Source organism: Brienomyrus brachyistius, chromosome 1, assembly GCF_023856365.1.
Source record: "Brienomyrus brachyistius isolate T26 chromosome 1, BBRACH_0.4, whole genome shotgun sequence".
NCBI lineage: Eukaryota > Metazoa > Chordata > Actinopteri > Osteoglossiformes > Mormyridae > Brienomyrus > Brienomyrus brachyistius.
In genome coordinates this window covers 42699149-42712928 of record NC_064533.1, presented here as the reverse complement: position 1 = coordinate 42712928, position 13780 = coordinate 42699149, and the positions used below count along the sequence as shown (strand labels likewise).

Here is a 13780-nt window from a genome sequence, read left to right as displayed (position 1 = left end):
AGAAATTTACAAGTGAGATGAGGCCATTTGGAAGTTTGTTTGGGGAGAACTTAACTAATAGCTCAGAGTTGTTAAAATCTTATCTACCTCTGATTGAAAGGAACCCAGGGTTTTAGCTTGCACTACATTAACAGGAAGACTATTCCATACTCTAACTACACATTGTGTAAAGATATGCTTTCTCAAATTCATTTCAAAATAATATAATTTCCACTTATGGCCACGAGTGATAGTATTTAAGCTAATATTGAAATAGCCATTTGGCTGTACAGCATCCTGACCTGTTAGAATCTTATACACCTGGAGCTAAACAGATTGAGCTCAGCTAACCTCTCCTCATAAGACATTCCTCTAAGACCAGGAATCATTCTCGTCACCCTTTATTGCACCCTTTCCGAGGCAGCAATGTCCTTCTTAAGGTATGGTGACCAAACCTGCACACAATATCCTAGTGGTGTCTTACCAAGGAATTGTATAATCGTAGCATCACCTCTCTTTATTTAAACTCCACACACCTAGAGATGCAACCCAACATCCTATTGGTCTTTTTTTACTTTCCCACACTGGTGAGAATGGCACATGGAAGCATCAACATACACTACCACCTTAAACACTAAAGGTACTACCACCTTAAAGACAACAGGAAGCACTTATTTATGGTTTTTTTCATCTATAATAACTACGGGCAGTACATATTTCTAGAGTTTTAATGTATTATATACAGTCATTGAAGGCACTACAGGACGTACATTGTGGTGTAATTTTAACTTCAACACAGCAAAATTGTATTCTCAAAGCATGCGCTGGTGGGATATTACATATGTACGATTGGGGCCCGGAGGCGGAACCTTTATTACTGCGCACAAGTTATACGCTGAGCATAAAAGTAAAGGGAACGGAGGAAAATTGAGGGAGCCGGACCGAAATAAAAGGAACTGCTCAGAATGGCTCGATCTGCAAAGGTAACTTTTGAAATTCAAATTTTTTATTTGATCGAGTGAAATAATAGTAACAACAACAATATACTATTTACAAGGTTATAAAATTGTTACATTCATGTAAATGCGTGTGCAGATTTGTCTCGAATTGAAAATCTCTCGCAAGCCAGTTGACCAAAGTGGGCAGCTCTGCAGTTGTAGGCTTATTATTATGTGGCCTATTATTATTATTTTTTCCAATATATTGGATTCCACTGTTATATGTTTATGTCATTTGCAGATACTTAAAAGTAAGACATCTAAAAAAGCTTCGTGATTTAAAAAAAATAGATATTTGAATTGCATAATCGTTTAGTGAAACGAAATTGTTACAGCAAGTTTTTTCTTGGGTAAACTTATGAGATAATATAACAATAATATTGAAATCATGTGACGTCGTATTTGCTTTTTTTCCCGCGTAAAAAAAACTGATGTCGAAAAAAACGAATATCCCCTATTCTTATAAAGTCGAACGTTGACAAATTTGACATCAATCAACATGTTAAATGGTCCGGGACGGCTGCATTGCGGGAAAATTTGCTGCCTTGCGGAGATATTGTTCAGAGACGTCTGCTATACTTCCTTAGGAGTTTCTTCCTGTCTTTTAGTCAGCCATGGTGCTCTGCATGGATGTAGGCTTCTCCATGAGCAACTCAGCCCCTGGTCAGGAGTCATCTTTTGAACTAGCCAAGAAGGTTATTCAAAACTGTGTGCAGAGACAGGTAAAGGTTACCTCATTGACTCTCCAAATTGTATGCTTAATGATCTTGGTTTGAAAAACTGCTGTGTGTTTCCTAGGTGTTTGCAGAGACCAAGGATGAGCTGGGTTTGGTGTTGTTTGGCACAGAGAATACTAAGAATTCCCTGGACGACAGTGGACAATATCAGAATATATTTGTTCATAGACACCTGATGCTACCTGATTTTGAGCTGCTGGAGGACATCCAGCAAAAAATACATCCTGGGAGCAAGCAGGCAGATTGTATCCTTTTTTGGACCACTCACTCAGTAGCTCATACTTTAAAATACAGGTACACCAATCCCACTTTTACAGTGCCAGTATTACTTTGGTTCATATTACTTGCGTTGTCTCGGACAAACGTGTGCACTTTTAGTGGGATTTTCCAGTAAATGCTACTTTCACCTCTCAAAACTTTTTTTTTTTTTTTTTTTTACAAAGATTACAAATCTCTGTGCCACTAGTTGTTTCAAGCATAAAGTACTTCCCAATTGCAGACATGTTAGTTTGCTTTACAAGCAAGCAAGTTGCATTTGCTATTGTCAGCCTCTTGTCTGATGCTCTTGAGCTCATGCACATATCATCACAGTAGGGAGAAGTCACTGTGGTCAAACATACTGGGTGGCAGCACTGGCTTTCTGCTTAAATACCGAAAAAAACATCTAAAATGGAAAGTGCTGACATATGACTGCTCATACAAATCAATTTAATAAGAAGTATGAGCTATCTTTTTACAGACTGCTGAAAACTAAGTAACGTGGATTAATCTCATATGGCTGGTACGCGAGCCATCTAATTAGGTATGGAGCAGTACTGATACTGATCCCAAATATCGGATCGGTGCAACTCTGCTTTAAGAAATGGTATTGGGTCTTCATGGGTATTATCACTGAGAGCTAAAACTGGATTTGTGTGTATGTGTAGAGCTTTGATAGGCTGGTTGCTATGCGTATATTTGGAAGAGGCTCATATCGAGTGGTTAGATGACTTGACTAATTCCTTTCAGGGCTGGATGCACTTGTTGTGTGCATGGATCTCCTACAGAAAGAGACACTGTGAGAAGCGTCAAATTAAACAGCAACAATAAACCTAATGGTCGCAATTAATGTTGGCAGATTTCGCTGACGTGACTGTGTGCATGCATATGCATGTGTGTGTACAGGGGAAAGAAGCACGAACGAATCAGCATAGCTCTGCTGACCGATCTGCAGTCCCATGTCAGTGCTGACCAGCTGGATACTATCATCGCCAACCTGAAGAGGGCTGGAATCATGCTGCAGTTCTTGTGCGGTGTTTTCGGCATCATTCACTCATTTCATCCTAGATATTAACACATTATGCTTTAGGGTTAGCAGTTACCACCTCATTAAACTTCAGTTTAATGTTCCCTAGTAGACTGTCTAAAGTGCCCCCTCTAAATTGTATTAGGGCTGCAAGCACTTCTGTCACATGTCTGACCCCTGACTTCTGTTCCTTTCAGCTTGCCTTTTCCTGTGTACCTGGAGGAAGGTGACGGTGAAGAGGGTGATGGACAGCTTGGCATAAAGCGGCCTAGGCTGTCCACCCAGGAAGGAAAGGGCCTGACCGAAGAGCAACAGCTGGGTGTGGAGCTGGTGAGGCAGATTATGACCTCACTGGATGAACAGGGTGGTCTGGAAGAGGTTTATACATTCAGGTGTGTATAACACTTGTCAGTGTCAGTGTCACCTGTATTATGTGTGTTTGTGCATAAGAGGTCATGTGAGGTTTGTAAGCTCTTCTGTTTATCCTGCAGCACAGCCATTGAGAGGCTGTCTGTCTTCAAGAAGACTGAGCGAAGGCCCACAGCCTGGCCATGTCAGCTAACCATTGGCAGCACTCTGTCCATCCGCATTGTTGCCTATAAAGCCGTGAGTCTCCACCTATCAAATGTATTGTGTAGATGACATCAGTGTGGGGCATATCTGCTTCAGAGATGGGGTACAGCATGTGTGTATGCATATGCAAGAGCTTTTTTGTACCTGAGGGACCTGTATTTCTGCCTTAGATGACAGATGAAAAGGTCAAAAAGAGCTGGATGGTGGTTGATGCACAGAGTCACCAAAAAGACGATGTGAAGAGAGACACTGTTTACTGCTTGAACGATGATAATGAGACTGAGGTTTCCAGGGATGACACCATTCAAGGTGAGGGGCTGAGGGCTGGGATGGACTTAGGCTGGTGTAGGACAGATGGGCAGGAAGATGTGGCCAGCCCTCAGAGACAGGCCAGCCCTCAGAGACAGGCCAGCCCTCAGAGACAGGCTGGGACAACAGACACCTGCTATAATTTTGATTCAAATAGAGAACCACAATGACTTTGAAAACGGCACAATAAAACAATACAAACATCCCCTTCTATTTTCAATTTCTTTTAAATATTATTTTAATTTTATTGTGGTCTATTTATTGTGGTCCCCCATGATAAATCTAACTTATTTTTGTGTGGAGGGCCACCCTCATGCTCAGCAAATGCTATCTTTAAGATTTCAAAATGGCACAGTGTATCATGTGTATTAAACAGAAAGAGAAGGTGCACTGGATGTACATTTGTGTTGTTTTTCTTTGTCATCTCTTATCAAAAGGATTCTGCTATGGCAGCGACATTGTGCCTTTCTCCAAAGTGGATCAAGAGCAGATGAAATACAAGTGTGATGGGAAGTGCTTTGCAGTGCTTGGGTTCACCAAGCAGAACTTGGTACCAAATCTTTCTCTGCTGGGATTCCACTCCTTAGTCACAGATCGACAGTATGCCAATGTGCTTCATTGTTCAGTGCATTTCAGTTCGTCTACAAAATTTTGTTGTGATATAAGAAAAACCAAAGAACCAATGATTAATATATCACTCAAAACTCCAAAATGCAGATTCAGCGTCACCAGTTCATGGGCACGCAGGTCCTCAAGGTGTTTCCCCCCAAAGATGATGAGGTGAGTCATCATAGCCAGAGCTAAAAGTATTTGAATGAAATGTATAGATACTTTATTGATCCCCATGGGGAAATTGTCTTTACACCTCCCCAACTTTGTAGAGTAAGTTTTCTGCAAAGGGCAGCCACGTGTAGCAGGGCCCAGCTTTACTGACAGCTTTGCTGGGTCTCTAATCGTTTCTGTCTCTGTACCAGGATTAAATGCAGTTTTCACCGCTTCTCTGTTTGCTTGGCTGGCTCAGCATGCTGCCATAGCCTTATCAGCTCTAATCAGGGCCCTGGAGGAGCTGAAAATGGCTGCAGTTGTACGCTACACCTATGACCGCAGGAGTAACCCCCAGGTGGGAGCTGCCTTTCCCTGCATCAAGGACAAGTATGAGGTGAGACAGGGGGTTAGGGTTTAGTTGGGGGGGGGGCTCTGCTGTTGAAGTCTCTGCTTTCTCTGCTATATAAGTCTTGGCCACACTGACGGTTGCATATGACACTTGCTCATTTTTGAGGGTGAAGAAAATCTGGATATTATCAAGCTTTGCTAAACTGCTTCCCAATCTTCTCCCCAGTGCTTGATATATGTACAGCTACCTTTCATGGAGGATTTACGCTTCTTCAGCTTCCCTTCCCTGGAAAACAACAGGAAGTTTACAGCCTTAGGTGTGTCATTCTGGGTGAACATGTACATACCTACACAGATACAGATACTGTTCCTGTCATTATTAACACTCACTCTCTGACTTGCAATTTTAATAACACCTAGTAATAGTAACTCTGTGGATGGCCCATGCAGTGTTTTTCAATGTTTGTTGCACTCCTGTACACACACACACACACACACACACACACACACACACACACAAAAGAAGTGCTCTGTTTCAGCCTGCGCACAGCGTGTCTTAGGATGTCATACACAATAGCAGATATCACACATTAGTATGGGATTATTCAGGTTTTTATGACAGCTGATCCCAGTTGTTCAGAAGTAATCTGACTGGATTTTGGCTATCTGACTAGATCAAATCTTGAAAGTGGGTTGTTCAAAAGAATTTTTAATTTGGATTGTATCACATCATTCAGTCTTGTTTTACCCTGATCCCAGCAGAAGGGTGGATTCAGGTGGATTTCAAGAACAAAGTGCAATAAGACTTTGAAACTGCCATGTAATATATACATTTAGTTATATTTTGCACTTGAACCATTACAGTGATGAAGCAGAAATGAGGCTATTTATTAAGCATTTAACACACTAAAGTTAATAAAAGGGATTTTGTCCCCATAAAATAATCCACCAGCCATCAGTATCAAACAAAATAATAAATTTCATTATCATTAGTCCAGATGAAACTTCTTGAACTGGACCCTAGAGATCAGAAGCTGACTAGATCATGTGCATTTTCTCAAAGTAGATATTCAGTACAGAGTCATAGCAGGCAAAGCATCCCCTGCATGATGCAGTTGTCCATTACATTAAGTGCAATTTTCAGACAACAAAAATAAGAGTAAGTGGAGAGAACCCAGACCATGAACCTCAGAAAGCCCCGTATATGTGCTCTGCCAGCCAAACAGCTCTCTGCGGTGGACTCGCTCATTGACTCCATGATGTTGCTGGAAGAGCAGGATGGAGAGACTGTAGACATCTTCAAGGTCAACCACATGGCCAACCCCCAGTTCCAGAGGCTTTTCCAGGTACACCAACAGTTGCTGCATCACAGAATTTGTTTGTCAGTCATTATTCATGGCTGTGTCACGCTGCCTCTCCCATGCCTCTCGATCTACAGTGCCTACAGCACCGGGCCCTAAACCCAAACATCTCTCTGCCTCCCATGGAGTCCTGGTTGCGAGCAGCACTAGAGCGCCCTCAAGTGCTTGCCACACGCTGCCATGTACCACTGCAGGAACTGAAACTACAGTTTCCGCTGAAGGAAGTTGTGCGCAAGAAAGAGCAAAAGACCAGTGCAGATGTGTTCGGACACAGGTAGGACTTGTCTGGTGACATCCACTGGTCATTGTGGCCATGCCTTTCAACAGAGCTGAGTACTTGGACTTATTCAAGTAAAAATGAAGTGTCTTGTAGTGCAGAGTCAAGAGAATGTGTTTGCATTGCATTCCAGTTCTCTGCAAGCAAAGCACATCTCTGCATTGTCCTCACTCTGCTTATGCCTAGGAATGAGGAGGAGCCAGATGCAAAAAGGGCCAAGGAGGAGAAAGAGGAGGAGTTCAATCTGCAGGAGATCTCACAGGCCATTACTGCAGTGAGTGTCAAGAAGCAGACCACAGGTTTCTGCAGAACTGCAAGAGTCTTCGCTCTGAAAGAACATTATAGAAGCTGGCATTCTTTTCCAGCTTCAGTAACAATGCACAGAGCTCCTGAACTGTGCCTAACTGTTTGTCTTGCAGGTGGGCAGCTTGAATCCTGCTAAGGACTTCTGTACGCTCATTCAACAGAAAACGTTTCCCTTTGCACAAGGTGGGACATTTATACATTAGGGGAACAGAGACTGATTATTAGGAGTCTGTCCTATTGAAGGATCAGGACAGGGAGGAGAACAGAGCACCCATGTCCAAGTCCGTTATGGTTAAGATTGCTCTGGCCAGGATCTCTTACTCTGTGAAAAGCCTTGTTAATTGTGAAGCTTTTTTTCTTTTCATTGCAGTTTGCCAACAGCTTACCCTTAGGATTGAGCAGTTGCTAAGCAACAAAAGTATTCCTTACTACATGAAATCTATTGACTGCATCAAGGTATTCAAAGAAGAGTCCATCAAGGTAAGATCGGCCTTGTAATTGGTTGCAGTAGAGCCACTGGTACAGAGTAAAATGGTATCCCAGAGCTTGGCTTTGAACCTCGAATAATGTCGTTTGCACGCTAAAACAGGGTGTTTTGTAGGAATAGGATGCCCCATAACTGCCACATTCTTTGCTTTGTTTGGACAGGTTGCCAACGCAGACCCTTATAACAGCTACCTGCAATCACTGAAGAGGATTATTTCTGATCAAGGGCTTCAGGAATTCTGGAATCTTCTGGTTCAAAGTATGTCCAGCATCGAACCCTTAACACCGCAGAATGGTTTGCTTTTTGGAACTAAGTAATGTGTCCATGTGGTTACTCTTAGCAGACAGCATCACGCTGATCAGCATGGCTGAGGTGGCAGGAAGTTCTGTTTCACCGCAGGAAGCAGCGCAGGTGGGTTTGCTGATGCATCATCGTGGCAGTCTTTGCAGTAGAACAGGTGTGAAGGGCTGAGGGTCCTGATGTGTAAGGACCAAGAGTGCTGTGCTTTTTGTAGTGTACAGGTTTCCAATCCATTCCAACCATTTTTGTCTCAGTTTATGACCATAGAAGAAAATCCTGAAGCAGCAGCTGCAGAGGATGCTGAAGATGTAGATGATTTGGTGAGTAGGACCGATAGATGCCCTTTTTAACTGCTTTTTAAATATCAAGTCATGGTTGATCAAGAATTTTCTGCGGCTAAGTCAGTACAAAACAGAGATCTTCGTGATTGGTCCCTGCACTGGCTACCAGTCTGCTTCAGAATTGATTTCAGGATTCTTTTACTGGTTTACAGAGCTCTTAATGGTCTTGGACCTACCTATTTAACAGATGTATTCTATGAGCCTTCTAGAAGTCTCAGATCTTCAGGTAGTGGCCTAAAACCCACGGTGAAGCATCCTTTTGTTACTATGGTCCACGTCTGTGGAACAGCCTTCCTAAAGACCTGAGGGCATCAGGATTCAAGATTGTATAACTATGTATGTGAATTAAACAAAGTACAACATGTAGTGAAATGCATCCTGAACCGCTCTTTTGCAGACAAGTTAAAAGTTAACTCGGTATGTTTTAACCTGCCTCTGACGTTTCCTTATGCAAATTTGATCTATGATGCTGTCTCCTAAGTTCCTGTTTTCAAAATTCAAAGTGTCTATTCTTTTATGTACTTATTTTATCTATTTGTTTATTTACTTATAATTGTCCCTTATTGTCATGCCCTTTTATTTTACATATTTTTGGTGATAGAGGCAAGTAGGGATTGGTTGATTCTGTGTTTCATTAAGCTTGCAGGAAAGGTGATATATAAGTCTGATTTGATTGGTAGGAGTTGGGGCTGTTACTAACAGTAAGCATGGCAGATGATGATGCTTACCTGTGTGGGTGGTGTATCAGTAGGGCTGAATCTATAAACAAGCTCCTTCTCTCTGTCTCACACTCTTTCTGCAGCTGGAGCTCGTGTGACCACGTCATGATTACACAGCAAGAAGGTACCTGTGCAGGAGCTGGGCACTGGTGCGAACCCATAATTTGCTGCCAGAGCTACCCAAACCTGGAGTTTTTACCCTGTTTATTCATGCATAATAAAATACTGTCAAAATGCTCAGTTCAAGTATTTAAAAGCACTCCATTCTGCTGGATTTACTAATGGCTAAACACAAGCAAAAAGAAAAAAAGACAGTTTAATACTTTTACTGCTTTTATTGAATTCTTATGTAAGCATTATATTTTAGCCACAGTTTTGTTCAGAAACAAAAAACATTAGTTTCTTATTCTAAAGAATGTTTGCTAAGTGGAAACACATTGGGCATTTTTCCACTCCACCAGGTACTGAACTTTTGGTACTTTTGAGAAAGTACCAAAAGTATGGTACTTCGTGACTGGCATAAAGTACTGAAAGTAAAGTACTGATACTGAATGACATCATAATGTCAGGCAGGCTATTTTGTACTTAATTTGGAAAATGGCTGTAGTATATTATAGGGCTATATGATGTGCAGGTATTAATACCAACATCGCATATTATGCACATACAATTATCTACAGTCAGCTATATTAAAATATGGCTTTTTCTTACTTTCAGTTCTTTACCGACATTATACCGTGGGGGTTAAAGTTTCAAAAATATTTTTACTCAATCTCATAAAACAACTTGACAAGCTTTGCAATTTATTTCTTTTATAGATTCTTATGTTTAAAAATCTGTTTAAAGTTTACCTACATTGCTTTTCTGTGAGCACTGCATGCATTCTCCAAGACAATTGTAATCAAGACAGGTTTGTGGGAAATTTATGAACTCCTGTTTTATAAATACCAATATTCATTACTACAACTTAATCACATCACTAGAACAGCACGCTATATGCATGCTGTATTAGTATATTCAACAAAATGCTTTTAAATTTTTTGTCATGCAATCCAGATCTTTTTGATGTATATGTTCTTATGACCAAATCCTTTTTTTTTTTTTTTACTTAGAAAATAAACTGAGTTCGCAACAGTTTTCAAGGCAGCATTTGTACTGTGTTTCAGTAGCAGGCAATATGCAAAACCAACCAACAAAGCGTGTCAAGTCCTTCCCCAAAATATCAAAGTAGTACGGTACCCACTTTTGGTACTCGACCGGAAGTCAATGGAAAAACGAAAGTACCGAAAGCACCTTACCAGAAGTACCATATGTGGTGCAGTGGGAAAGTGCCCATTCATAGCAAAGTTTGCTTTTCTATGTTGAAATGAGAGTTGGGGTGGGGCTTTTTCAGTGACATCACCACCCTCGAGTGGGTGTCCATTTCTCCACAACCTTCCCTTCCGAGTGGACAAAGAATATGGCATGCATCATGGCTGTAGCACAAGCCTGCAGAGAGAATGTTTAACATTTCAGTCCATCAGAACAGGCCATTGCATTTCATAAAGTCCTGGGAAGAAGCTGCTGTTACTTACATGGTAAGGAATGAGAGAGAGCATGGCTCCAATTGGGAATTTCTCGTAATGCAGGTTACCAGAGATTGGTTCAATCCGTCCATGTTCCTGAGTCATAGACAGCAGTCTAGAGAAAAGAAGGTCACAATGTGAGATGCCATTAAATTGAATTTTGACATGACTGCCAATACCCAGAACTAAAAGTGCAGTAGATAAATTGTGCTGACCTCAGGTTGGGGTGGCCTTCGATGATGGCATAGCCTGTGGGGAGGCAGCCTCCGTCGTGACTGAGCGCAGCCCAGCCGCAATCCACCAGCAGCTGGTTCCTGCTTGGGTAATGTCCTATGACCCGGGTAAGGACTCGCACTGCCACCTGCTCCAGCTTACAAGAGCCAATCATCATCTGCTGGACATCTGTGGTCAGATGCTATGTGAGTTCACTTGCAGCAGTCCATTCATTACTTTTACAGCATTGTGGGATGAAACTGTAGCTCCAGTATTATTTTGGGAGTTAAGGCTCACCATAAAAAACATAGTTCCCAGGATGCACCTCACTGAGCTGAGCCATGTCCTGCACTGGGTGGCTGCAGGAGGGAGTGGAGCCAATGCTGGACTTGGGGCCATCCATTCCAGCTGCCTTCATCCTTTTCAGAGCACATGCATGGTGTGTCAAAATGTCAAATATTAGCTTCTCAACAATGATTTTCTGTGTTCTTAGAAAAATTGATATTTTTTAGTATCCACAGCATGTTGCATTCCATTTGAACTCGTAAGTCAGAAAATCAGAGTTCCTGATTGTTAATTTCAACCGGAACACCCACTGAAGTCAGAATTCTGACTCCAGAAGGCTGAGGAATCTACACAATCCTAACCTCAGAATTCTAGACGGCTATATCCTTTATCAACAGAAGTGAAAGCTGTAGTTTTATACTGTTTATTAGCGTCTTATTTGTGGCTCATTAAGTAGGTCGTACATGCAATGTTTTTATGCGCAAAATTCTGTGTAATGTGCTATCGCCTAGTATTGCTCAAAATGGCTAACAATTAACCGGAATAGAGCTAGGGCTCGTTTCAAAAAGCAGGATTTCTTACATAGCTGGACAACTTTTCAAATTTAAAGGAGTCTGATCTAAATGTAAATAAATGAAGATAAAGGACATTTAAATTGAGGTCAATTAAATCTGACTAGTTATACGGCTAAGCAAGAAATATTGCTTTTTGAAACGGGTCCCTGATATTGCTAAATGGCTTTCTGGCGTACTGTACTGGAACACTTAACTCGTGTATGATGACATTCCTAATTCAGAGTTCCGACCTCCAAGGTAAATGGAACACAGCACGTTTTCGATCAGTATATAAGCACTCAGTTAACTGTCTTACCAGAGACTGGAACTGTGTGTTATTAATTTTAAAATGGATGTTAAAACTCAGGGGAGTGAACAGGGCATAGAAAGCACTTTACTTCTCCATGAAGTGCAGAATAAATGTGGTAGTTTTCTGGGCACTGGCTTTGATGTGCTCCTCCCCTGAGCAGCTGTAGGTGTTTCCACAGTGCACATAAATTCCAGTCAGCTCTACTCCTTCACTTCGGAAGATGTCCTGGGCCAAGAGCAAAGCTGCCGGTTCTGAATGTGGAACTCCAGCTGTCAGTGGTAAGAGGGGTAATTTCAAACACCACATTCATTTTTGATATAATGGACATGAGCCCGCCACAAGATTGTGAAGCCATTAGGTGAATTGTGTTTAACATTATGCTAATTTATCATTTTAATTTGTGAAACTGATAAGCAACTTCGAGACACTTGATCCTCAATAAATCTACGCATTGTGATCACTAAAGTACTGCTTTTTTGCACCTTAATATTAACATCTACCACAGTAGTACTTGCTGACAGGCTGATTCTTACCCCTCCCATTGTCACAATCCAGTTTCAGCCAAACCCTCCACACTTTACCACCCTTGAGTGGGCGTGTTCGCAGTTGCTGCAAAGCTACATGGCTGTCTATGAGAACATGGAAAAGCACCAGCTCCTCTGAAAGCTGCGCACAGCGTTCCACCTTGTCGAGGGGCAGAGGGTACGCATAGAGGATGTCGTCAAAGCCATGCTCTGCATAAAAGGCAGCTTCGGCCAAAGTAGATACAGCGATGCAACGACGCGAGCCTCCAGTCATGATCTCACCACACTCACTGGGAAGGTCAATGCAAACACAATTCGAACAACATTTAACAGCTTCAGGGTGCTGTTAGAACAAAGTACGACAAGTATTATCAACTGTACGATTAAAATTAAAGATATTAGATCAAGAGATAAGCCTTTAAAATGTGTATTTAGTTTCTTACATAGTTTTATGAGTTTTCATGTGAGGTCGGAGTTGAACTCCCATCTGCTGAAAACGCTCCAGCATCGCCTGGGCGTTTTGCTTCACCTTCTGTAGGTCAACGATGAAAACTGGCGTGCAGAGATCGCTAACTAATATGTCCTCCATGATATAACTGAAAGGGAAGAGATTCAACTAGGACTCAAGGGTTAGACACTTCGTACCACCGAAGTTATATGATATAGCAACCTTCGATATATTGCTGCGCTCCTCGGAACTGATAATGACGTTACACACGAGTCCCAGTACAAGTCAAGGGTTACCGGTCTACTGATTAAATCGGGTAGGGGCGGGACAAGATGGGGGCGTAAATGGTCGTACATTTACAGCTCTCGGCATTTACTTCTGTTTGTGTATATATATATATATATACACACACACACAGTTTTAGTTATTCTGTCCAGCAAATTGATGTCGTACTGCATATACGTACTGTGCTACTACTGAGCCAGAAAATGCTGATATATGTACAAAAAAGACCCAGCGAGCATAACAAAACTGACTGGAAACAATGACTACGAAGTGGTTACTCACGAAATAAACGAAGAATTCCCTGCACTCCCTATAACACCAAGTAAACCGGCCCCCTCTTGAACAGGCAACTGCAAACATGGAAAAATCCCTTCGTAATACACTAGATCTTATAGCTCCACTTAAGAAGATAAAGCTTACAGATAAGAAACCTGCCCCCTGGCACTCATACACGTGAACTCAAACAGGCATTACGCAAGCTAGAGCGCAAAAGGGGTCAACTGAACTAGAAGTTTTCATATCTGCCTGGAAAGAGAGCCTCTCTAAATACAGACAAGCACTAGTGACTGCTGGGTCTGTGTATCTCTCCAGATTAATAGACGTGAACAAAACCAATTCTATATTCCTATTTGAATCCGTGTCTAGATTAACACAGAATTCTTCATTAAACTCGCAAGTTCCGCAAGCTCTTAAGAGTGATGACTTTATTACATTTTTAAATCGTAAAATAACTAAGACAGACAATCCAGTGCATGTCCTTAGCTACTTACAGCTGCCAGCCTCCGGCTGGTCTTATGCCTACCAATAAGGA

The 13780-nt window shown here is 41.7% G+C and overlaps 2 protein-coding genes across 3 annotated transcripts; one reads left to right on the top strand and one right to left on the bottom strand.

Moving 5' to 3' along the window:
* The first annotated feature begins 843 nt into the window (after positions 1 to 843).
* On the top strand, positions 844 to 9025 carry xrcc5 (X-ray repair complementing defective repair in Chinese hamster cells 5). Of its 2 annotated transcripts, none has more exons than XM_049016573.1 (21): positions 844 to 962; positions 1586 to 1699; positions 1776 to 1959; positions 2723 to 2771; positions 2879 to 3001; positions 3197 to 3391; positions 3491 to 3605; positions 3743 to 3881; positions 4319 to 4431; positions 4599 to 4661; positions 4903 to 5040; positions 5221 to 5311; positions 6213 to 6340; positions 6433 to 6629; positions 6819 to 6906; positions 7052 to 7121; positions 7309 to 7418; positions 7587 to 7683; positions 7769 to 7836; positions 7980 to 8045; positions 8869 to 9025. In XM_049016573.1, the coding sequence occupies exons 1-21, from the start codon at positions 945 to 947 to the stop codon at positions 8881 to 8883; spliced, it is 2181 nt and encodes a 726-aa protein (XP_048872530.1). In that variant the 5' UTR covers positions 844 to 944; the 3' UTR covers positions 8884 to 9025. The 2 variants fall into 2 exon arrangements, with proteins under 2 accessions (XP_048872530.1, XP_048872522.1); XM_049016565.1 differs by having other exon boundaries at positions 7766 to 7836.
* Positions 9026 to 9844: 819 nt separating this feature from the next.
* zgc:162816 (uncharacterized protein LOC571260 homolog) lies at positions 9845 to 13432 on the bottom strand. Its single transcript, XM_049016586.1, has 8 exons — positions 13252 to 13432; positions 12680 to 12832; positions 12246 to 12526; positions 11801 to 11981; positions 10861 to 10982; positions 10566 to 10752; positions 10360 to 10465; positions 9845 to 10273 (listed from the first exon to the last, which is right to left on the bottom strand). Exons 2-8 carry the CDS (start codon positions 12823 to 12825, stop codon positions 10184 to 10186), a joined length of 1113 nt encoding a protein of 370 aa, XP_048872543.1. The 5' UTR covers positions 12826 to 12832; positions 13252 to 13432; the 3' UTR covers positions 9845 to 10183.
* Between the last annotated feature and the right edge of the window lie 348 nt (positions 13433 to 13780).